The sequence below is a fragment of the Cetorhinus maximus genome, chromosome 15 (genome assembly GCF_964194155.1).
Source record: "Cetorhinus maximus chromosome 15, sCetMax3.hap1.1, whole genome shotgun sequence".
NCBI classification, from domain to species: Eukaryota; Metazoa; Chordata; class Chondrichthyes; order Lamniformes; family Cetorhinidae; genus Cetorhinus; species Cetorhinus maximus.
The window spans coordinates 8,314,322-8,338,421 of record NC_135893.1 but is presented as its reverse complement, the minus strand read 5'-3'; the positions used below and the strand labels follow the sequence as shown (position 1 = coordinate 8,338,421).

The 24,100-nt window shown below is 40.1% G+C and overlaps 1 protein-coding gene across 12 annotated transcripts in view; it reads right to left on the bottom strand.

Moving 5' to 3' along the window:
* rerea (arginine-glutamic acid dipeptide (RE) repeats a) overlaps nt 1–24,100 on the bottom strand; it is a 500,784-nt gene that overhangs the window by 83,079 nt on the left and 393,605 nt on the right. For all 12 annotated transcript variants that reach the window (XR_013578875.1, XM_078557838.1, XM_078557840.1 and 9 more), the window contains one exon: nt 22,034–22,114. Coding sequence is in view for 11 of the 12 variants with exons in the window: in XM_078557838.1 (XP_078413964.1) it covers nt 22,034–22,114 (81 nt within the window). In the remaining variant the exon portion in view is untranslated. The remainder of the gene's footprint in view (nt 1–22,033; nt 22,115–24,100) is intronic.

Below are 24,100 nucleotides of genomic sequence, written 5' to 3'. Positions count from 1 at the left end.
CTTATGGTATGCTTCATATGCCTGCTGCATAATTCATACCTTTTGCAACTTTATTAGGAAGAAATATCATGACACTATCTTTTCTGAAACACACCCTTAATATGCCGTGTGTAGTAATATCAAACTTTGTTGTGCATGAAAAGTTAAAACAGTGGCAATTAAATTATGATTTTAAAATGCGATGTACTTTACTGCACATTGTGAAATTCCAGCAAATGAACTGGCAATCTCAATCAGACATCACAAGATGGCTGTTCTGCAAAATGGAAAAAAAGTCACACTGGTGTAGTAGGAGCTGATCTCCTGAGGTTGGAGCAAATTAGGGGGAGCTTTAATCTGACTGCATCCACTGCGCTAAAACTGTCCTGATGTGCTCAAAGGTGAAGCAGTAAATGGAAAATGGCTCGCTTCCCAGTGATGACAAATCATCTTGATCAACAGAAAAACTGAAAAAAAAAAGTCAAGTCAAATTAAATTGCAGCTAATCTCCTTGATTACAAACTGAGTGCCAATAAAATATTTTGGAACTGGATCAGCAAACAATCTAGAAAAATCTACTGCCTTTTACTCATCAATAATTCCATTATCTAATTTAATTTTGCCACATAAAATTAGAAATACCAACTGGACATTTATGAAACCAAAGCATAGCCAGCAATCAGGTCTAAGTGCAGTTAAGAACCAAGTGTACCAAGGGCAAGCCTGAGCATAAGTCATATTAAATACGAAGAAAAAAATGTCTTTAAAGATGACCTTGAAATCTATCCTGGCCTTAAAAAAAAAAACCCATGATTGTATTTTAGAACCAAATTCATTGTTTCACTCTAGCTACTAACAAAGACATAAAAACCTACTGACAAGGAGAAACAAAAATAAGGAACATAGGTCAACTGCATCCATATGAGTTAAGTTAGCGCTCTGGTTACTTTCCTTCAGCAAGCAGTCCTTGGCTGTTTACAGCACTGAGAGCTGAAGCTTGGCATTCTGCCTTTCTGATGCAAGACACTGTTTACTGGAAATGTAAAGCCAATCAGGAGTTTAACCGCAATAAAGGTCAACAGAAAGGTTTCACTCTTATTAGAGCTGCACACTGGCTACAAGCCCAGTAATTCCAGTGATCCCTTTTAGAACAATTTATTTATGACAGTTTTATCATTTCATACCTGGGGAGGGGGGGTTACACGCAAGGCCATGTTTGAATGAGGTCATGCCTTTCAGTGAGACATGCAGCATGTGGAAAAAATTAGCAATTTTTATTGTATTTTTGTGGCAAGTATCATTTTTAAAAGTATTCAGAGTTCCTCAGCTTCCTTTAGCTTTTGCTTAAAAACGGTAACATTATAAGTTAAAGAGAGGTAAATCAATCAAAAGATCCTTTGGGATTGGCATGCACTAAATACAAACGGAAAGCAAAGATTTGAAACTCAAAATAGAACAAAAACAAAGCCTATGCACTTGAACACAAAATAGATTTCTTAACTCCTATCTCAAGCTGAGTGATGTTCTTTTACTCTGCGTGAATAACAAAGCAGAAGTGCTAGAACAGAGGTTTAGCAAGCAGAGATAATTTGCAAGCTACAGCGTCCGATTCCCAAGTACCAGCCAGGGATCAGTCTCAGTCTTGGCTAATGTTCAACCCAGCTCCTGAAGGAGGGAAATTTGGTCAGTTTTAGCTGGGTTATTCATGCAGAGTAAACTGCCCCAAAATTAAGGCGGCAATAGTTTGAATGATCTTCATTATGCCCTACACCTCATAGTAATCACCTCTTTTCAAAGAGCTGCCTTAGAAGCGGAAAATCTCTTTACATTATTTCCATAAAGTGGTAGAGATCCTGATGTTATTTACTCTGCTCCATTTACACCGAGGGGACATTCCACCATCCTGGAAGAACACAGTGATAACTGCGAATTTAAGTCCCAACTTTCATTTCTGTCCATGGGCCTTCACCGTCATTGACCAGGTACAGTAATGAAATAGTTTTTTTCCTTCTGCAACACCAGCCCGCTCAAAGGGAGGAAGCTGCAGGATACCTGGTATACAGAGTATGCAACTGCTTCAAAATCCTTGGTGATATGGAAAATGGCACAGAGGGGACACTTCTATTATTGGTATCATTATATTGCTCCAATTAAAAGACAAGTTAACTGGATATTTCTATAAAATGAGTTACTGATATTTATCATATATGAAAGTGTGTACATTATTCAAACCAAACATGGGTTTGTGCCACTGACACAGTTAAACATGGAACCAAAGGAGCAGCAGCAGGCAAGTTATCTCTTCCGAGCCTGTTCCACCATTCAATGAAATCATGAATGATCTGCAACTAACTCCATGTGCACATCTTTGGCCACCCACCCCCAAATACTGGGAATGGTTTCTATCTATCCTACCTGCTTCACTTAATATCTTGAAAACTTTTGATCAAATCACCCCTTAATCATCAACAGGGACTACAACCATGGTTTGTGTAATCTCTCCTCCTAACTTAATCCCTGGAGTCCAGGTATCATTCTGGCAAATCTGCACTAAACTTCCTCCAAGGACAATATATCTTTCCTAAGCTGTGGTGCCAAGATTGCTCATAACACTACAGGCGTGGTCTAGCCAGTGCTTTGTAGAGGTGTAGGATGACTTCTGTGCCCTTGTACTTTAGTCTTCGAGATATAAGGACCAACACTCCATTCACTGTTTTAGTTAATTTTTGCATATGTTCGTGACGTTTTAATGATCTATGTGCCTGGACCCCAAGTCTCTTTGGGCTGTCATTGTTTCGAGCTTTTCATCACTTAGGACTAAAATAGGATAGAATAAGGTACGTTTTAAGTGGGTAACTCCACATTTACCTACATTGAAATCCATTTGCAGTTTTGCCCATTTACCTAATCCATCAACATCTCTTTGTAATTTTACGTTTCCATCTACAATGCTTATAATGACGTTTATCTATGTGTCATTGGTAAACTTGGCCTTCTATCCCATTGTTAATAATTGATAATAAATAGTGAATAGTTGAGGACCTATCAGGTCCTTGTGGGACAAATCCTGCGACTTAGATTTCAAGCCCATTATCTTCGCATTGTCTCCTGCCATTCAGCCAATTTTCTAACCAGTTTAATAATTTGCCTTCAATTCCATGAGCTTCAACTTTAGCCAACTGCGTCTTATGAGGGACTTTATCACATGCCTTCTGGAAGTCCATGTAAATAACTTCATAGACATTCTCCAGCTCACTACTTTAGTCATCCCTTAAAAAAATTCAATCAGATTCATCACACATGAGCTACCCTTTACAAATCTATGACTGCTCTCTCTAATTAGTCAAAAATTTTCAAAGTGTTCAGTCAGTCTATGATAGGTTCTAGTACAGTGATTTCCAGACAACAGATGTTAGGCTAATTGGTCTAGAATTCCCTGATTTCTCTCTCACCTTTCTGAAAATAGCAGAATGGCATGCACAAATTTCCACTCTAAAGGAATGGTCCTTGAATCAAAGAACTTTGGAAGATTATAGTCAGGGTGTCTGCAGTGTTCTCACCTACTTCTTTTAAAACCCTGGGATGGAAACCATGCGGTCTTCGGGATTTCTTATTCTTCAGTGCCATTATTTTTTTCCACACTACTATTGTGCTCATATTAATTTTGGTTAGTCCCTATTTCAATAATGGTTTCTTTGGGATGTTTGGTACTTTGACTTCTTCATCTACTTTAAATACTGACACAAAATAGTTAAGTCAGCATGTCAGTCATTTCCTTATTTCCACTGACAATATCACCATTACCAATTTTGCTCCTACACACCATTTTCCTAATATAATTGTCACCCTTTGTCATTCTGTGCATTGCTCCCATTCAGTAGGATTTGTCCTTTTTTTGCATTTTTGGTATGCTTTGTTCTTTTAATTTTATGTTGTCTCTTGCAACTTCAGTTGTCCATGGCTGTTTTTTTCCTTCGGCAACTTGTTCAGGGGTATAAACTGGCATTAAAATTATTTTTGAACACCTCCTGCTGACGTTCTATCTTTTCACATATTAAGACATTTGCTCAGTTTACTCTGGACTATCTTTGCCTCAACGCACTGAAGGCAGCTGACATTTTTTCTACTATTCAGGAGTAATTTTCTATTAAAAATCACTCTCATTTCTATTCTCCATTTACAGTGCAAAGCACAAACAAGTAGTTAAATAACTGTTCCAAGATATTAAATTACAAATCAGCCACTGAATGGCAGATAAGGCTCAAGGGGCTGAATGTCCTACTCTTGTTTCTATGCTCCTACAATTTGGGACAGAGATGGCACGAAAGCAAGTCATGGCCAAAGACCATGATAATTTGATTATAGCTTAAAGCCAAATTGTGCACAAATAATATGGACTGAAGGTCGATTTCTTTGAGTCAAATATTATAGCTCTACCGATTTTCATTCCTTTTGATAAAGGTATGAACTAAGTTTTTCAAGCACAAAACTAACCATTAATCATTCCACTTTGGCTAAATGTCAATGAGTGCAAAATCTACATACACATCTGTTGGTAACCTCTTGTTAATAGCATGCGATATATATTTTATAGATTTCTGATGGCAGCAGTTACTCAATACATGAAGTCTGCTAGCATACTGGATTTTGCCTTACGAGCATACGAAATAGGAGCCTACTTCACCATTCAATAAGACCATGGCTGATCATCTTGTGTTTCAAGTTCTACATTCCCATCTACCCCTGATTCCCTTGCCTAACAAGAATGTATCTACCTTTGCCTTTAAAATATTCAGTGACCCTGCTTCCACTAGATCACACTGCCTCAGAGACAAAGCTGCACAACTCTCAGAGAAAAATATTTGCCTCATTTCTGTCCTATAAGGGCAACCTCTAGTTTTAAAATAGTGTCCCCTAGTTCTGGGCTCACCCCTAGAGGAAACATCCTTTCCATGTCCACCTTGTCAAGGCCATTCAGGATCTTTTATACTTCAATCAAGTGACCCCTCACTCTTCTAAACTCCAGTGGAAACAAGCCCAGTCTGTCCAACCTTTCCTCATAAAACAACCTGCTCATTCCAGGTATCAATCTAGTAAACCTCCTCTGAACCACTTCAAACACATTTACATCCTTCCTTAAATAAGGAGACCAAAACTGCACACAGTACTTGAGATGCAGTCTTACCAATGTCCTATATAACTGAAGCATAACATCCTTACTTTTATGTTCAATTCCTCTCATAATAAAGGATAACATTCCATTAGCCTTCTTGATTACATGCTGTACCTGAATACTAACTTTTTGTAACTCATGCACGAGAACACCAAGATCCCTCTGCAACTCTGAATTCTGCAGTCATTCTCATTTCCCCACATTATACTCCATGTGCCAGATTTTTGCCTACTCAACTTATCTATATCCATCTGCAAACTCATGTATTCTTCATAACATACTTTATTACCTATCTTTTTGTTGCCTGAAAATTTAGCTCCCCCTCATCTAAGCCATTGATGTAAATTGTAAAAAGTTGAGGCCCTAGCACAGATCCTTTTGGGACCCCACTAGTCACATCCTGCCAATCAGACAAAGACCCATTTATGCATACTCTCTGTTTTCTGCCAGCCAGCCATTCCTCTATCCGTTATGTTACCCCCTACACCATGAGCTTTTATTTTCTGCAATAACCTTTGATGTGGCACTTTATCAAATGCCTGCTGGAAATCCAAGTACAGCACGTCTACAGGCTCCCCTTTATCCACAGCACATGTTACTCCTTCAAAGAACTCTAACAAATAAAATTGGTTAAACAAGACTTCCCTTCCACAAAACCAAGCTGACTCTTCCCGATTACCTTGTGTTTCTTTAAGTGCCCAGCTATAACCTCCTTAATGATCGATTCTAACACCTTCCCCATGACAGATATCAAGCTAACTGGCCCATAGTTTCCTGTTTTCTGCCTCCCTCCCTTCTTGAATAGAGGGGTTATATTTGCTACTTTCCAGACTGATAGAACCTTTCCAGAATCTAGAGAATTTTGGAAAATTATCACCAACATCACTAGCCACCTCTTTTAAGGCCCCAGGATGAAGTCCACCTGGGCCTGGAGACTTGTCTGTCTGCAGCTCCATCAGTTTGTTCAGCACGTAGCCATTGTAATTGCACCAAGTTCCTCTCTCCCTTCCATCTCCTGATTTATAGCTATTACTGGGATGCTTTTTAATATCCTCTATAGTGAAGACAGAAGCAAAATATTTGTTCATTTCATCCGCCATTTCCTTATTATCTACTATTAACCCCTATTCTTACTCTCTAGAGGACCAACACTCACTTCACCTACTCTTTTCCTGTTTAAGTACCTGTAGAAACTCTTGCTATCCAATTGTACATTTCTGGCTAGCTTCTTCGCATGCTCTAATTTCTTTCTCCTGATTAACCTTTTAGTCAATCTCTGCTGTTCTTTATATTCTGACCAATCATCTGACCTGCTACTCATCTTTGCATAGTTCTATGTCTTTTCCTTAAATTCAATGCTTTCCTTAATTTCTTTAGTTAACCATGGAAGGTGGGTCCTCCCTTTAGAATTTTTCTTTATAGTAGGAATATATTCTGAGTATTTGGAAAAATCCCCTTAATGTCTACCACTGTTTCTCTATTGATCTATCCCCTAGCCTAATATCCCAGTTAACTTCAGCTAGCTCAGCTTTCATGCCGACATAGTTATCCTTATTTAAGTTTAAAAAACTAGCCTAAATCCACTCTTCTCCCTTTCAAACTGGATGTACAATTCAATCACATTGTGGTCATTGCTGCCTAGGAGTGCCTTGACCCTGAGGGCATTAATTAATCCTGTCACATTAGACAATACCAAGTCTAGTATAACTTGCTCTCTGGTTGGTTCCAGAATGTGTTGCTCTAAGAAACTATCTCAAAAGCATTCTATGAACTCATTATCCAGGCTACTACTGCCAATCTGATTTTTCCAGTATATATGTAGATTAAAGTCACCCATGGTTTTTGCCCTCCCTTTATCACAAGCACACAATATTTCTTCTTGTATACTTTGTCCTACATTGTGGTTACTGTTAGGGTCCTGTAGACCACTCCCACTAGTGACTTCTTTCTCCTACCATTCCTCATCTCCAGCCAAACCGATTCTACATCCAGATCCCGAACCAAATATCACCCTTGATTAACAGTGTTACCCCCTCCGCTTTTACCTAGCTTCCTACTCTTGAAGGTCATATAGCCCTCAATATTCAGGACCCAATCCTTGTTATTCTGCAGCCACGTCTCTATAGTGGCTATCCGATTATATTTATTTATTTCAATGTGTGCTATCAATTTGTTGACTTTGTTCTGAATGCTATGCGTATTCCGATACAGAGGCTTTAGTTTTGTCTTGTTATCTTTGCAACATCTAGTCTTGATTCTTGGTGCATTATGTTTTTTTCTCTCTGTCCCTTCTTGCCATTCTCCGACCCTCATTTTCCATATTACTACTTGCCTCTCTTACCTTGTCTCTATTTTTTGATATACCACATCTTTACACATTTGATCCCTTGCCCCCAGCTATTTAGTTTAAAACCCTATTTCCTTAGTTATGTGGTTCACAAGAACACTGGCCCCAGCATGGTTCAGGTATAGACCGTCCCAATGGTACGGCCCCCACTTTCCCCAGTACTGGTGCCAGTGCCCCACAAACCAGAACCCAGGTCTGCCACACCAGTCTTTGAGCCACGTGTTCATCTCTCTAATTTTATGAACCCCATGCCAACTTGCACACAGCTCAGGTAATAACCCAAACCTTTGAGGCTCTGCTTTTCAATTTAGTGCCTAGCTCCTCATACTCTCTATGTAGAACCTCTTTCCTAGTTCTACCTATGTCATTGGTACCTACATGGACCACGACAATGGATCCTCCCCCTCCCACTGCAAGATCCCCATCAGCCCTGAGCAGATGTCCTGAACCCTCACACCAGGCAGCCAACACAGCCGTGTGGACTCTTGCTCTTTGCTGCAGAGAACAGTGTCAATCCCCATCACTGTACTGTCCCCTACTACCACTACGTTCCTTTTTGCTCCCCCCAGTTGAATGGCTTCCTGTACCACGGTGCCATGGCCAGTTTGCTCACCCACCCTGCAGCCCCCACTCTCATCCAAACAAGCTGAGAACACCTCAAATCTTTTGGACAATTGCAGAGGCTCACACTCCTGCCCTTTCGGTCCCCTTCCTGGCCTTACTCACAGTTACATCCTCCTGTCCTGGACCACTGACCAAATCCGAAGACCATATCCTAAGTGATCTGACTGCCTCCTGGTACAAAGCGTCCAGGCAACCTACCCCCTCCCTGATGTGTCGCACAGTCTCCAACTCAATGACTCTGAGCTGAAGTTCCTCGAGCCACAAACACTTACTGAAGACATATGCGCTCTGGATCATAATGCTACCCAAGAACTTCCACATGCTGCAGCCTTGACGTATCACCTGTCCTGCCATCCCTAGTGTGTTTTAAATAATTAATCAGTTATATTATTCATTTATTTATGTTGCTTTTTTATATATTTTATTAACTTTACCACTAATTTGTGTACCATTTTAAACCTTTGGGATAAAACAAGCCTTAGCCACACACCAGATACTCAAACAGCTAGCTCCTTTCCCTGCCGTAGAGCAAAAAACAATTCCTTCAGGGTGAGAAAGATAGAAAAAGGAAACAAACACCTCCTTCCCCGCTTACCCAAACTCCCCCTCTCACCAAACTCCAAGTCTGCACTCAGTTTCCTCAGCTGCACTCCGTTTGCCTTGCTTACTTTGAAGGGAAGATTTCAGAGAACTGAAGGCAACAGTGAAACAACTGGCATACATGCAAAAGTAAAATACTGTAGATGCTGGAAATCTGGAAGAAAATGAAAATGCTGGAAATACTCAGCAGTGTGTAAGCATCTAGAGACTGAAACAGAGTTAACATTATAGGTTGATGACCTTTCATCAAAACTGAGCATATGTGCACGTTTGAGATTGTGACTTGGAACAATTGCAAATGGAATACAGCAATTTGCATTTCTTCCAACAGATCATCTCTGATTTTGGAAGATCCATACAGGCCAGCGATACATAAACTGCAATGCTGACATGCATTGGGTTGTTTGAGAGTTCAGCTTGCCCACAGTTTGGAAAACTGCTGACCCGCATTGTCTAATCCATCGTGAGCAGAGATTTGTTTGCTGCTGGTAGCACATCGCCTTTAGCAGCATAGAGAGACGCCAACTCTTGAAGGCCTCCATGACACTTAGGTCACTAGTGTTTTCAGGTATATATTATAATAATGAATTTGGGAGAAGTGTGAGCATGAATGCAGTGATGGCTCAGGTCGCAACCACGAAAACAAAAGAGTTTGATGGTAAAAGGTTAAAACAACTAAAAAAAATTGGCAGATTTGTGAAAGGTGCTTCAGTGTGGCCATGCTGAGCCATAATGGAAGACATATTGTTAAAGGCTGTCAGTGTAAATTGATTTTATCCCAACAGCATAGCTTGATAAATTCTGTATTCCCTCTATCTTGCTCATGACCCAAAACCTTCTGGCCACAAGCCACTGTTATAACACAGGATTAATGTTATGAAGTGATATGACTGGACCTACTGTACTGCTGCAGATGTCTCAATTGTTTCTTAATGTTTCAAATGACAACAAACCAAACAGCTCCTCAATTCACTTTACATTACAACTAGGATTTCACCAACTTTTCTAGTCGCAAATTTCCAAGCATATTTTTTAAAGATATCGTATCAGATTTTTTTTGAAGGCAATAAACTAACGTCTTCTATCACCCGTACACCCACATCATTATAAGATGTGCACTCAGTGCCTTTAATTATCTTGAGGTCAAAGGTCAACGTTGAAGGCTACACACAGGGTATATAAATTCAAAAATGTTTTAGGCCCTGATGTTCTAAATATCTAGCCTTGTGATTTGGTATGAACAAATTCATGTTGGGAATTTTATAGAAAAGTAGTTTTGTTCACGAGTGAGCATTATGGTGCACACATTTTCTCAAAGTCTTGTTCAAACGTGAAAAATGGGATAAAAGCAAAATACTGCGGATGCTGGAAATCTGAAACAAAAACAGAAAATGCTGGAAAAACTCAGCAGGTCTGACAGCATCTGTGGAGAGAAAGACAAGAGTTAACGTTTCGAGTCCATATGACTCTTCTTCAGAGCTAAAAAGGAATAAAAATGTGATGAAATTCACTGTTTAAGGGAGGGGGGGGAGAGCAGGTGGAGCTGGATAGAAGGCCAGCGATAGGTGGGGGCAAAGGAGAGATTGACAAAGATGTCATGAACAAAAGGACAAAGGAGTGTTAATGGTAGTGGTACTGGCTAAAGGAGGTGCTGATAGTGGCATTAAGGTCAGAAAGCAGAATATGATAATAGCAGGACAAGGGTAAGCACTCTGGAAAGAACAACATGAACAAATGACAAATGGCCCTAGTGGGGGTAGGGTGGGGGAGGGGGCAGTAGTGGGAAAAAGATTGAAAATAGGATAAAAGGTGGGGATAAAACAATGAATAAAGATGAAAATAAATCCAAATAAAAATAAGTGGATAAAAAATAAAAATGAATATTGAAAAAAAGGATTAAAAAAGGGGTGGGGTTGGAGGTGAGAGTTCATGGACTGAAGTTGTTGAACTCAATGTTAAGTCCGGAAGGCTGTAAAGTGCCTAATCGGAAGATGAGGAGCTGTTCATCCAGTTTGTGTTGGGCTTCACTGGAACATTGCAGCAGGCCAAGGATGGACATGTGGGCATGAGAACAGGATGGTGTGTTGAAATGGCAAGTGACAGGAAGGTCTGGGTCATGCTTGCGGACAGTCAGAAGCTGTTCCGCAAAGTGGTCACCCAGTCTGGGTTTGGTCTTTCCAATGTAGAGGAGACTGCATTGGGAGCAGCGAATGCAGTAGACCAAATTGTAGGAGGTGCAAGTGAAGCGCTGCTGGGCCCTTGGATGGTGAGGAGGGAAGAGGTAATGGGGCAGGTGTTGCACCTTCTGCGATCGCATGGGAAGGTGCTGTGGGAGGAAGATGAGGTGTTGGGGGTGATGGAGGAGTGGACCAAGGTGCCCCGGAGGGAACAGTCCCGACGAAATGCCGACCGGGGGTGTGTGTGTGTGTGTGTGAAGGGAAGATGTGTTTGGTGGTGGCAGCATACTGGAGTTGGCGGAAGATGATCCTTTGAATGCGGAGGCTGATGGGGTGAAAAGTGAGGACAAGAGGGACCCTATCATGGTTTTGGGAGGGAGAGGAAGGTGTGAAGGCAGAGGCACGGGAGATGGGTCAGACACGGTTGAGGGCCGTGTCAATCACCGTTGGTGGGAAACATTGGTTAAGGAAGACATGTCACAGGTGCCGTTTTGGAAAGTGGCATCATTGGAACAGATGCGACAGTGGCGAAGGAACTGAGAGAATGGGATGGAGTCCTTACAGGAAGCAGGGTTTGAGGAGCTGTAGTCAAGGTAGCTGTGGGAGGTGGTGGGCTTGTAATGAATACTGGTAGACGGTCTATCAGCAGAAATGGAGACAGAGATCAAGGAAAGGAAGGGAAATGTCGGAGATGGACCATGTGAAGGTGATGGAGGGATGGAAATTGGAAGCAAAATTGATAAATTTTTCCAGGTCCAGACGAGAACGTGAAGCAGCACTGAAACAGTCATCGATGTACTGAAAAAAAGAGTTGTGGGAGGGGGGCCTGAGTAGGGCTGGAACATGGAATGTTTCACATACCCCCTAAAGAGACAGGCATAACTGGGGCCCAAGCGGGTACCCATAGCCACACCTTTTATTTGGAGAAAGTGAGGCAAGTTTAAGGAGAAAGTGTTCAGTGAGAGAACAAGTTCAGCCAGACGGAGGAGAGTGGTGGTGGATGGGGGTTGTTTGGGCCTCTGTTCAAGGAAGAAGCAGAGAGCCCTCAGACCATCCCAGTGGGGGATGGAGGTGTAGAGGGATTGGGACATCCATGGTGAAGAGCAGGTGGTGAGGGCCAGGGAACTGGAAATTGTTGATATGATATAGGGCATCAGAGGAATCACAGATGGGTGGGGAGAGACTGGACAAGGGGAGAGAGAGCGGAGTCAAGATAGGAAGAAATGAGTTCTGCGGGGCAGGAACAGGCTGACACAATCGGTCTACCAGGACAGTCCTGTTTGCGGATTTTGGGGAGGAGGTAGAAGTGGGCTGTCCGGGGTTGGGAGACTATGAGGTTGGAAGCTGTGGAAGGAAGATCTCCAGAGGAGATGATGTCAGTGACAGTCCTGGAAACAATGGCTTGATGTTCATTGGTGGGGTCATGTCCAGGGGGAGGTAGGAGGAAGTGTCTGAGAGTTGGCACTCAGCCTCTGCGAGGTAGAGGTCAGTACGCCAGACAACAACACCAACACTCTTGTCGGTAGGTTTGATAACAAAGTCATGGTTGGACCTGAGAGAACGGAGTGCAGCAAGTACTCAAAAATGCGATGCTCTGGTGCCCCTCATTATGTAACCTTATTCACATTTATTCAGCACCAGATTCATCTGACTTGGTTCATAGAGAGTTAATTCAAAATGAATCCAATTTACACAGTTCACAATACAATGGCCAGTTATTTTTCTAGTCAGTACTGCATAAAACATGGAAAATGTATCTGAAAATATGTTTCAATTAATGCAACCCTAAAAAATACCCAATTCCAGCATTAACAGGAATGTTATTTAGTGTTGTTAAATTGCAATAAAAGCTCACTGGTAGAATAACACTTGCTTTTTTAATTAAAAAAAACTTCTGTAGTTAATTTGGAGATTCAAACATTACCAAGTTTATGTATGATCTGCAATAGGCAAAGTCAATAGATAATTAAGTGCAGTTTAAGTTCTGAATTGTTGCAGTCTAATTTACAGCACTGTATTTGAATTTAGGTCATCAACGTCTTTGGCAGAAATTTCTAATGATGTTGTCGTTAAAAATCTGAGAAATCGTAATCTGCTTCACAGCCAGCGGCAAAGTATCGCATAACTTATTATTCAGGAAACATCATTGAACAATACATGTTGCCTTCTGTTATTAAGACTACCTGAACCAATTCCTACGTCAGCTGGGAATCAGGAGCACCAAGTGCCGGGTAAAGCTGTAATCTGTTGATCAATTTTGTTCCATAAATAGAAGGCTAATATTTCCAATGAAACATGCCTCCAGCTAATTTTCTGCAGCTCACATCTCTTGTAAACATCATTCTTTCCACATAGCTCCACACCTGATTACACAAAGCTTCCACTTTGTCATCTTTAGCCATCAGCCGATTGGCCCACAACATTTACATTTTGCAGGTTACAAATATTATGTATCTTAACAAACATGGAACGTTAAAAAAAAAGCACCTTATAAAAAGGTCTTGCTTGAAAACTATTACTAATTCGAAAAGTGGAGCCATGATTTTTACAGCAAGGTACTAAGATGTGAGATTTAAAATGGCAGGTGAACAACTCAAATTATTTTGGCAAAAAAAGGACACAATCTGATCAAAATCAGTTTGCCTAATACAACACTATAAATTAAGCTATAATATTAATGTTAATGTAAGCTCTCCTGCAGATTCTTTGGGTCAACATGCTGCCATGCAGATAAGCAATTCAACTCTCTGCTGAGTTCGCAAATGTTGGCCAGGAATGGCAGTCAAGGTATTATATTTGGCCTCAGTGCCCCTGAATGATTAAAGAAGGAAAGAAAAGTCAACCAGAATTCCTACTTGTGATTGCTATTTGTTGACCCTGCCTGTATGTGGACATAAGGCAAGGACAGAGAGACAATGACAGCGATAGCCTCGTGCTGACTTTCACTACCTTTATTTGCATAAAAAATGGGAACTTGGATGGGGTACTAGAGAGTTCTTAATGAAAGAAAGGGAGAATCTGGAGAGAACAAATTAAAAACACACACATTGTTCTATTCCTTTATTTTTCTTTAAAAGAAAGTAGTCCAGAAAATGGAGAAATAGATTTCGCATAACAGATCCAAACCTGAAAGGTCGACTTTCACTGACAGATGCTGCTTGACCTGCTGAGTGTTTCCCAAGTTTTTTATTTTTTGTTTGCATCAGTCTTCATTAATACCTATGTTATGCTATTAGAGCTTTAACAGCTAAAAGCAGCACAGTTTCTGATGTGCTGATATCCCAAGTACAGAGCATTATTTTCCATTTCATTGAGGCAGAGGTATTATATTTAGTTTAGAAAATACAATGCGTAAAGTTAGAAAATATTTTATATAAATAGATAAATTCCCCCAAGTGCTCTTCACAGGTGGCTGGAGCTAATAAGTGATTTGAAATGGCTACAAAAACCTAAAATAAACGTTAAAACACTTTGAAAAACTAACATGTTTTTGGCAACCCATAATGATTACATGCGATATAAAGGTGATACATTTTTATAAATATAGAAGGTAAACTATCCCTCTTCATCCTTCCCAACCAGTCTGCAGCCATTGACACGATTTACCACACCATTCTCTTCCAACACCGCTTCACAGCACTTGCCTTGTGCCTCATTTCATTCTTGTCTACCAGTTGTAGCCAGAGTATCATGTGTAATGGCCTCTCTTGCCGCTCTCACATTGTCAACTCTCATGTCCCCAAAGGATCTATTTTGACCGTTCCTACTTCTCATCACCATGCTGCCCCTCAGCAACATCATCCAATACAGTGTCAGTTTCCACTTGTTCCACGCAGCTCCACCTCACCACCACCTCTCCGTCCTGCCCACTTTCTCTAAAATGTCAGACTGCCTTACCGACATCCAGTACTGCATGAGCAGAAAGTTCTTCAAATTAAATATTGGCAAGACCGAAGCCATTGCCTTCAGTCCCTGCCACAAACTCTTGTTTCCTAGCCACTCTCTATCCCTCTCTCGGGCAAGTGTTCGAGGCGAAACCAGACCGTTCACAACCTTGGTGTCATATTTATTCCGAGATGAGCTTCTGCCTATTACCACCTCCACAACATCACCCAACTTCACCCCTGCCTCAGCTCATCTCTGCTGAAACCCTCACCCATGCCTTTGTACCTCCAGACTTGACAATTCCATTGTGCTCCTGGCCAACATTCATACACTTCAGGTCATCCATCGCTCAGCTGCCTGTCTCCTAACTTGCACCAAGTTCTGTTCACCTATCACCCATTGTGTTCACTGAATCTACATTGGCTGCCGGTCAATCAATACCTTGATTTTAAAATTCTCATCTTTACTTTCAAATAACCCCACACCCTCCCTATCTCTAATCTCCTTGAGCCAAACAACCCTCCTCCAATCCTAGGTGCCTAAGTGTCTTCGATTTTACTCACTCCAATATGAGCAGCCATGCATTTAGCTAACAAGGCCCTAAGCTATTGAATTCTCTCCCTACCTCTCTTTCCTCCTTTAAACCACCCCTTAAAATCTGTTTGACCAAGCTTTTGGTCATCTGCCCTAACATCAAAATATCTGTAACTCTGTGTCAAATTTTGCTTTACCTTCAGTGAAGTGTCTTGGGGCATTAAAGGGCTATATAAATACAAGTTGTTGTTATAAGTGAATCAACTATAATATACAATTGCCTTGAATCAAAATGCAGAAAAAAATAAATTATGTCCATACCTAACCTGTTGTCTGTCTTATAACAGGAGGCCAGAGAGGCAGCAAGCAGATTTGCAGTTAATTGAATGGTAAACAGATTCCAGAAATAATGGAAAAGGATACCTTTACCATGGATCTAAAATACTTTACACTAAGCATTTGGTGAGAACGTGCTGTGTATAGAAGTTGAAAGAGTTGAAAAGCGTGTCAATACTTAGCTTCCAGCTAAACTTATAACCTGATCACACTGATCAATACAACTCTTATCGGCTGAACATTATGAAAAAATGTAAACATAGATAAGGGTAATGTAAACAGTTAATTTTTTTTTGCAATTATATAATACAATGACATTTCACTGCACGAGATGTTGTGGCCATAGATTTTGTGATAATTGTGTATGTGAAACTTGGAAGATAGAATGAATACCACAGTCGTGAGCATATTTCTGTCCTTCATGAAGGTCTGAGATTAATTTGAAAATGTCATTCTCATACTGGATAGAGCCTCTCAACCTGATTCCTGACAGCTGTATTAAAACCAACTAAACTCATATGATGGGAACAAAAACAGATGAATGTGCTGGTGTTGCAATTAAAATAAAGATGACTCTTTGCAAACATGAACCACTGCCTGCTCATTTTACAATAATAACTGTACACAGTATAAAACACAACCAAAAATTTCCCATTTACAAGCAGAATGAAGAATATGAAATCTGACCTGTTAATTCAACAGTTACTGGCATGTATTGGATTTGCTTCAAATAGTTAAATAGTCTATTAGACTAATAATCCAAATTACAATTATCATACATTAATGGCTGGTTGACCCATTGAATTTGCTTTATTTCACAGTAAGATGATCGTGACTGGCTTTATGAAAACAATTATGTGGCATTACCAGTTGAACAACTTTTTTACATAAACAGACGCAATTTTTATAACCAGCATGACAGGCATAAGATTTCTCAACTGCATTTTGGGATCGAGGCTCTCTCTTTTAATCTGTATGGCTGGAACAATGAGTTCTGCAAATGTTGTATTGGAACATAGGACTGAATTATGTACTATACTCTATTAAGATAAATCTGATTAGCATAAAACATTTACATTTTTTTAATGAAAATAAACCACTCAAGTAACTATTAATGCACTTACAAATGAGCAACAACCTGTTTATGACTCACGAGCAAAAGCAAAACATTCTTTCCTTAAAAAAAAACCTACAGCATCTAATGGAAGTTACACATGGACTGAAGCATTTCCAGACACTAGTGCAGGTTAACAGAAAAAAGATTCTGAAATCAACGTTCAGTTAGATTGTTAATTAGTTTAAGTAAAAGCAATGGTTTATTAAAAAAACATTTGGATCATTGCTATTACAGTCAAATTATTTTTTATATATCAGAATATATTATCAGCCCATTCTTGCAAGAGAATTCTTGAAAACAGAATTCTCTACTTCAATATACACAATTGCGTATCTGTATGCTATACATAAAAACGCAACAGCCACTGGAACAGCAGAAATTACTAGAGATGCAAAATTATCAGCCTAGTTCACTGCAACTTACATATGTTAAATCCACATCTTATTTTGTAAACAGTTTTATAGTAAACAAGAAAAAGAACATTCTTGCTGTATGCTCCCAGTTTCTCCCTTGGATTGTTTGACCCTAACTAGATGTTGGAAAGTGACACGACTACGTCAACCACAATTATTGTGCCTACTTTTAAGATTATACCATGTTGGTTCCATAGTGCTGGCAGTGCACATACATACACAAGGGAGAGTGCAAGCAAGTTACTTATTTTGACTGTATACATTTATGTATAATTTTATGTACATTAATTACTGACCTAACTTATGTGTACCAACAGGTTATTGCTCATCAATTTTTAAAACCAGGGTACAACCATATTTGATCCAATGTTACTACTTTAAATTTTGAATAATGCAGTTTAGGCAATACAAGGCCACAATAGCAATAAGGAAGCACCATCAGTGGTTTCAAACATTAATGCAAATAAGCTTTTTATGTCAAAATGTAGAAATTACATGATATAAATTCCATCTGTCGTGAGAATGAATTAATAAATAATAGGCCAAGCTCAAAGGAACAAAAGTGAAATTGCACTGCTGTATAAGATGGAGACTATTGAATTGCTATTTAGTTTATATATTCATGTATCGATCACGTCAAATATTGAGGTAACAGAAACAGACAGCTATTAGGCATTAAAATCAATGACTTTTCATGTCAACATTACAGTAAGAATTGGGAGCAGAGTACTCACAGGTAAAAAGGTTTACCTGTCCTGCGGACATAGGAACTTGCATGTTTATCACTGCAAGTTAACATACCAATCTCGAGTGGCACTGCTCGTGAATAAAAAACATGTAAAGGTATCTTCAATGTATCACATACATTATGCTACATTATGCTACTGAAGTAATTGGAATACATCTCTTGTGCCTTTATGCACTTCATGTTAACCTTTTCCCATTCATAACTGGCTATGTACATATTTGTAATGTGAACTGCCCAAATAAGCCTGAACCACTGCAATTAAACCCTCCTACCAGTAGTGGTGCTGCATGTGTATATTGGAATTTATCTTGAAAATAAAAGAGATGAACCCATGACTTTAAAATGGAGGCTGAATAACAAAGGCTGTACATGCTCATGATTCCCCATATTTAACACTAAGATATATGTATATATAATATATATTCCATCAGTCAACTGCACTGCATTATTTTTTTCTAATTTCAAAATAAATAGAAGAAAATGCTATTGACCCCCCCTCTCCCAATTATATTCTATTAATTAATTTACATTTTAAGAGATTTTCTTTCCTAGTTAAGAAAAATGCAACAAGAACTACTGGTCACATGAATAGCTGCAGCATATGAGCCCAAGTAGGAAATTCATGCGATTACTATTGCTTATTGGAAATGGTCCAAAGGGAGAACTTCCCTCCCCTCTACTTAACTTGTGAATTATTTCTGTTCCCTCAATATAATATATGAACTAATTGGCAATGCAATTCCATCTTCTACAGCTGCGTACTTTCAGTTCTGTTTTTTTGAGCTTGGTCCAATATTCACTAATTGCTTATAATATTGTCTACAATCCTTCTCAACAGTTAGAGGTGGCACTGAAAACTGAACCAGGAATATGCCACATTCATCTGTGTTAAGTCTGCTGCTCTCAGATAGAGTAGCAGTCATGTGAATGGGGGTGGAGCTGGGGTTACAACCAACCTATCATTATTCCAAGGTTAAGTAATTGGCAAGTCTTCTTTAAATGTTATTCAAAAGCTTTGATGGGCATGGGTGAGGGGAGAGGATGGAGGAGGTGGTTGCACAACTGGTGAGAGCAGGGTCAGGGTTTGCTATAATAACCCAAATGGCCAGGTATCTTCCTGAGAACCTTTGAGAGTTAGGATTCATCAGGGCAATTGCTGTTCTCCCAAAAAGTCAACAAAGCATCTCTGCTTAGACTTCATGGACATTGACTAACCCAAAGCACATTTTACTGAACTACAAATGTGATATGTGCCGCCATATGGTATTTAATCTCCTAAAAGCAATGGTAAACTGGCTCTCCCCAACACCCAGCTCACTTTTCATAGTTTCCACGTTGCAGACTCCACATAATGAATAAACTTCAGGCCTTATATTCACATTACTCCGCCTTCTGTCTTATCATCAGAATTATTTATTTTCCAAAATATTGGATAATGCAAGCTTAGTCACTCAGTGAGAGCACTGGAGCACTCTCCTCCCCCAATAAAAACACAGCGAGGATACAGCTTTTATATTCCTTTGAGCTATTGCCAAGGAAGAACAACGCTTGGGACGGTATGTAGAAAGGAGAATGACCTGATCTGATCAAGAGGGAAAATAGCTTTCTGCTTCTGTACACATTTAGTCAGCTTAGCAGCAAAGAGAAACCAGTGTTCCTTGTCCCAGAGGGCAAGTAATCCTACAGCAATCTTGTTCGTTTTCTAGCTGGTTGTTATACAGATGCAATGCCAGAGGCCTAGCAGCAGATTGTCTCTCCAGTATTTTTTAGGTAACAGTTTTTGATAATGAGACAGAGAGAAAAGACAAGCTAAATTGAGAGGTTTAAAAATACATATATTGGGAGGAGGAAAAACAGTCGAGAGATAGATAGTCAACAGATACTGCTGTGACAGCCGAGATATAAAGCCCAAAGTGACAGTAGTTCATAAGCATGGTAAGATTCATCAGCTTGGAGCCAGGTTGCCAGTGGCGAGCTCAGGCAGACTACAAGCAGCCAATACTCTGAGTATGTTCATGGAGCAGGGGGTAGTGACTCGAGACGTACTGATTAGGATTCTCCAGAGCTTATATTATTTAATACAAAGCAAAATATTGTGGATGTTGGGAATCTGAAATAGAAAATGGAAAATGCTGCAAATATATAGCAGGTCAGGCAGTGTGTGCTGCAAGGGAAACAGAGTTAATATTTCAGGTCGGTTCTAATGAAAGATCACCAATCTAAACGGTTAACCGTGTTCCTCTTCCCACAAATGCTGTCAGACCCGCTGGGCATTTCCAGAATTTTCCATTTTTATTTCCTATATTACTTAATCTGCTTGCCTGTGGATAATTATACTGGATAAGGAAGTAACAATTTGCTAGAACGATACAGCAACATTGGAAAGTTAAGACTTCAAATATCACCTAATTACCTTTTCACTCAGATTGTTACTGAAAACTTTAAATAAAGGCGATGGATAAATTAATTCTGAAAAATAAACAGCATGCACCTTTCATACAGGTGAGTGATTTTTGATGCAAGTAATGAGGGAGCTATAAGAGGCCACAGATGTTCATAGGCAGATGGAAGCCGGAGAAATCTACAGGTAGCAGAATAGGAGATGAGACAAAGGGGCAAAAAGTAACTAGGGGAATAAAAGTTTAAAGATCCCTTATATATCCGTTGGCGTCCCTTTTGCCACCTGGAGATGAGTTATATTGGTGTTTCACACGAGGGGAAGCCAGTGATCTACATGCTCTACTTAAAGCTAGGGAGGGCAATTTATGAAATTTTGGATCAAAAGGGTCAGGAAAGGATTATCATAAAATTTCAAAAATTCTTTAAACCAGCCCAATGCTTTCACATGTAAAGAACTTACTGGTAAACAGGTCATTGTTCTGTCCTTCAAGAAGAATTACTCCATGACCAGAAGCATTAGTCATCAAATGCAAAGAGTCATTGGGTCATTAAAAAGTTATTCTATGCCTTAAATCTTATGTTAACCTTTGCCCTCACCCAGAGACATTTTTTACATATGGTAAAGAGTGAATTGTCAAATTAACAAAATAAATGGTTGATTTTTTTTTACGTGACCATGGGGAGTTAAATTACATAAACAGCAAGGACATCGCTTCCACCACACAAAATAACTCTAAGACACTTATTAAGTTACGCACGTAGAAACTGCAAATCAGTGGTCACCCATCGCGCTGAAAATAAAAACATTTACACAGTTCGGGACATAACAAGGGAGATACTCATAAGTGGGTTTGTTTTATTTCAAGCACAATGGGAACATAAAGGTGACAGAACACCAAAACTGTTTATGCACGTTACCCACCAGGAAACTTTCTATAGGCATAATTGCCTTAAAACAAACTACCACTTGTTTGCTGCCTGATTTACTTCACTCTATAAACAAGAAGTGTGGACCTTTAACCCTCCCCCCCTCCTCATTCAAAGCCACCACAAGCTGTGAATGATTAGCTGGTTAGCTTGTCAGAAGTTAAGATAGTGTATCTGACATGGAGCCCTCAGCGAGTCTGTCTGAAGACTGAACAAACAGAAAGGAAAAAGGACACACTGGAGAAAGAAGGGGTGGCAGATGAGCTGCAGGAAGGTCACTTGTACATCAGTCTCTGCTGAAAAACATTACACAATAGTATACAAGTTCCTCACAGCAGAGAGCGAGGGAGAAAATGAAAGAGAGAGAGAGCCCTGACGGCAATAAATTAAACTGCCCGCAGTTTAAACAGTACACTTAGCACTATGCTCTTAAAAAAAACTATTCTTTTTGCAGCTGCAGTCGGAGGTACCTATGAATTTTTTTTAACCACTATTAGATACAGTAAATGGCACCTGCAAGGTAGTAACGGAAGCTTCTAGACTACCAGGCTGATTCACAAACACATTACTAATTAAAAATATCTACGCTATTACTTGAAAACACTTTTGTTGATAAGCCAAAAACCACTCTGCTTCCCCCTCAAATCTCCACAAGTTTTTGAAACCACAATCAAGAAGAAAAACAGCCAATCGAACATCAGCAGATTGATTACCAGAAACCAACACAGATCAATTAAATAGAGGGGGGGGGGGGGGGGAGAAAAAAAACTCACCGTCTCCTTATTTGGAAGCAGCTCTTTGCGGATCCTGAAGAAGTTCTTGCCGTACTGTCTCAATCCCTTAATGAAGCGTTTCTATTGGGAAGAAAAGAGGAGTCAACAAGGAAAGCAGGGTTAAAAAAAAAACAAAACAGCATTTGCTTAGGCTCGACAACGAGGGAGAAAGAAAATACACCAGGGGAAGCAAGGAAAATGGCGGAAATTGTACTGCACAGAGCTCCTTTTTCTTTACGAGCCACTGATCACTCAGACTGGAGGCACCCTACATAATACAGACAACACACACACAGCGCAGGAAAGGCTTGCACTTCTGCAGGGCTTGGCCTGACTTCAGCAAACCATGACAACAATTAAAGCACAAAAGGAAAGCGAGAAAGGACCTTTTTTCTTTTCTCCTAGTCCCTGGTAATGTCAGTGTGCCGTCAGTAAGTGGCAGAGGGGGAGCATACAAGCGAGAAATACCTTGTCACTCTCTGCTCTAACACTACAAAGGGGGTGGTTTACATGCGATCCCTTGCTGGGCTCTCTCGTCTCCGGTCAGACATAAAACCTGGCATGGATCACTGATTCCCAACAGCCCAGAATATGTATTCAAAGCAACGCAGAGAAACCTCACCGAAGCAACTATGTTGCCAAGTCGTTTTTTTTTTCCAAGCAAGTACTTTCCTGTAATCTCATTAACTAGCTCTTTGCATTTGACCAGCGAGCTGCACAAATCCATTCATAACGCTGCTCTCAGAGAAGCAGGAAGGCACATCAACAGTCTAAAAGGTTTGACTTGTCGAAGGTAACGGACATGGAGTAAGCTTTGGCGTGGATTACACCAAGTCTGATAATGAACTTGACCCCACCGATTGTTTCACCAGCGCTACGAATGTTATAATGCATTTCAGTTTTCTGTTCGCGAAACAGTTCTTTCTGCTGACTAACAATTTAGCAATCTAGCTCCCAAGGAAATAGGCCATTGATTAGCTGCGTTTCTTTAATAATTTCAGGCAAAGTTTTTGAGATGAAGATTTTCTGTAGTCATTGAATCCCAAAAAGGCAATAAGCAAATTTGTATTAGCATCTTCCACTGATGGCTCAGTGGGTAAGTGTACCACAGAGTGAGATACGTCCATGAAAACTGCATGTCCAATACCTAATCTATACAACGTTGATCATCAGGCAGTAAATATAGTGAGTTGCTGCAATTGAGTTTAACATCCCTAGGAACAGGAAGTAAAACTGTGAAAGTACCTCTGAACTATATAGATCTCCCAACATTGGGGGAGGACAGTACTGCCATTTTAGAAGTGAAAATTCAGCCTAGACTTAGTGGCAACACTCTCGCCTCTGAGAAACTGAGGGAACATTGCACTGTGGGAGTTAACATCTTTTGGATGGGATGTTAAACTGAGGACCCTGACTGCCCCACAGGTGGATTAAAAAGATCCTATGACATTATTCAAGGAACAGGAAGTTCTCTTGGTGGCCCTGCTAATATTTATCCCTTAATCAACACCAACAAAACAGATTACACGGTAATTTTTTCTCTGCTGTTTCTGGGACCTTACTGCATGCAAATTGGCTACTGCAATCCCTATATCACAAGAGTGACAGCACTTTTTTCATTGGTTGTAAAGTACTTTGGGATGTTCTGACGTTGGGAAAGACACTTATTATAAATGCTAGTTCTTTGTTTTTCACTAATCCATTAACAAACGTACCCATATTTGGGTGAGACCAGGGAACCATACGAGTTACCACCTAGAGATGAGGGGCAACTGGAAGCACCAAAAAGGGCATTGAGTTTTTTTTTAAAAGGGAAGTTTAAAGTTAAGATGGAGCCGTTTGTAGTTATCTGAATGGTTCATCTCTTCCGCCATCTTTCACATTTCCACAGTCAGGTCAATGTTTGTGAACTGTTAAAGCTGCAATCACTGCAGTTCCCCAGTTTTTCTCATAATGGTAGAAACAGAATAATGGACCCAGTTCTTCACAAGCACTTGGACTATTAGGATTGAATTTTTCCAGCCCATGGCAGCAGGCTTGGTGGGCTGGGAAAAAAGGGTAGGACCC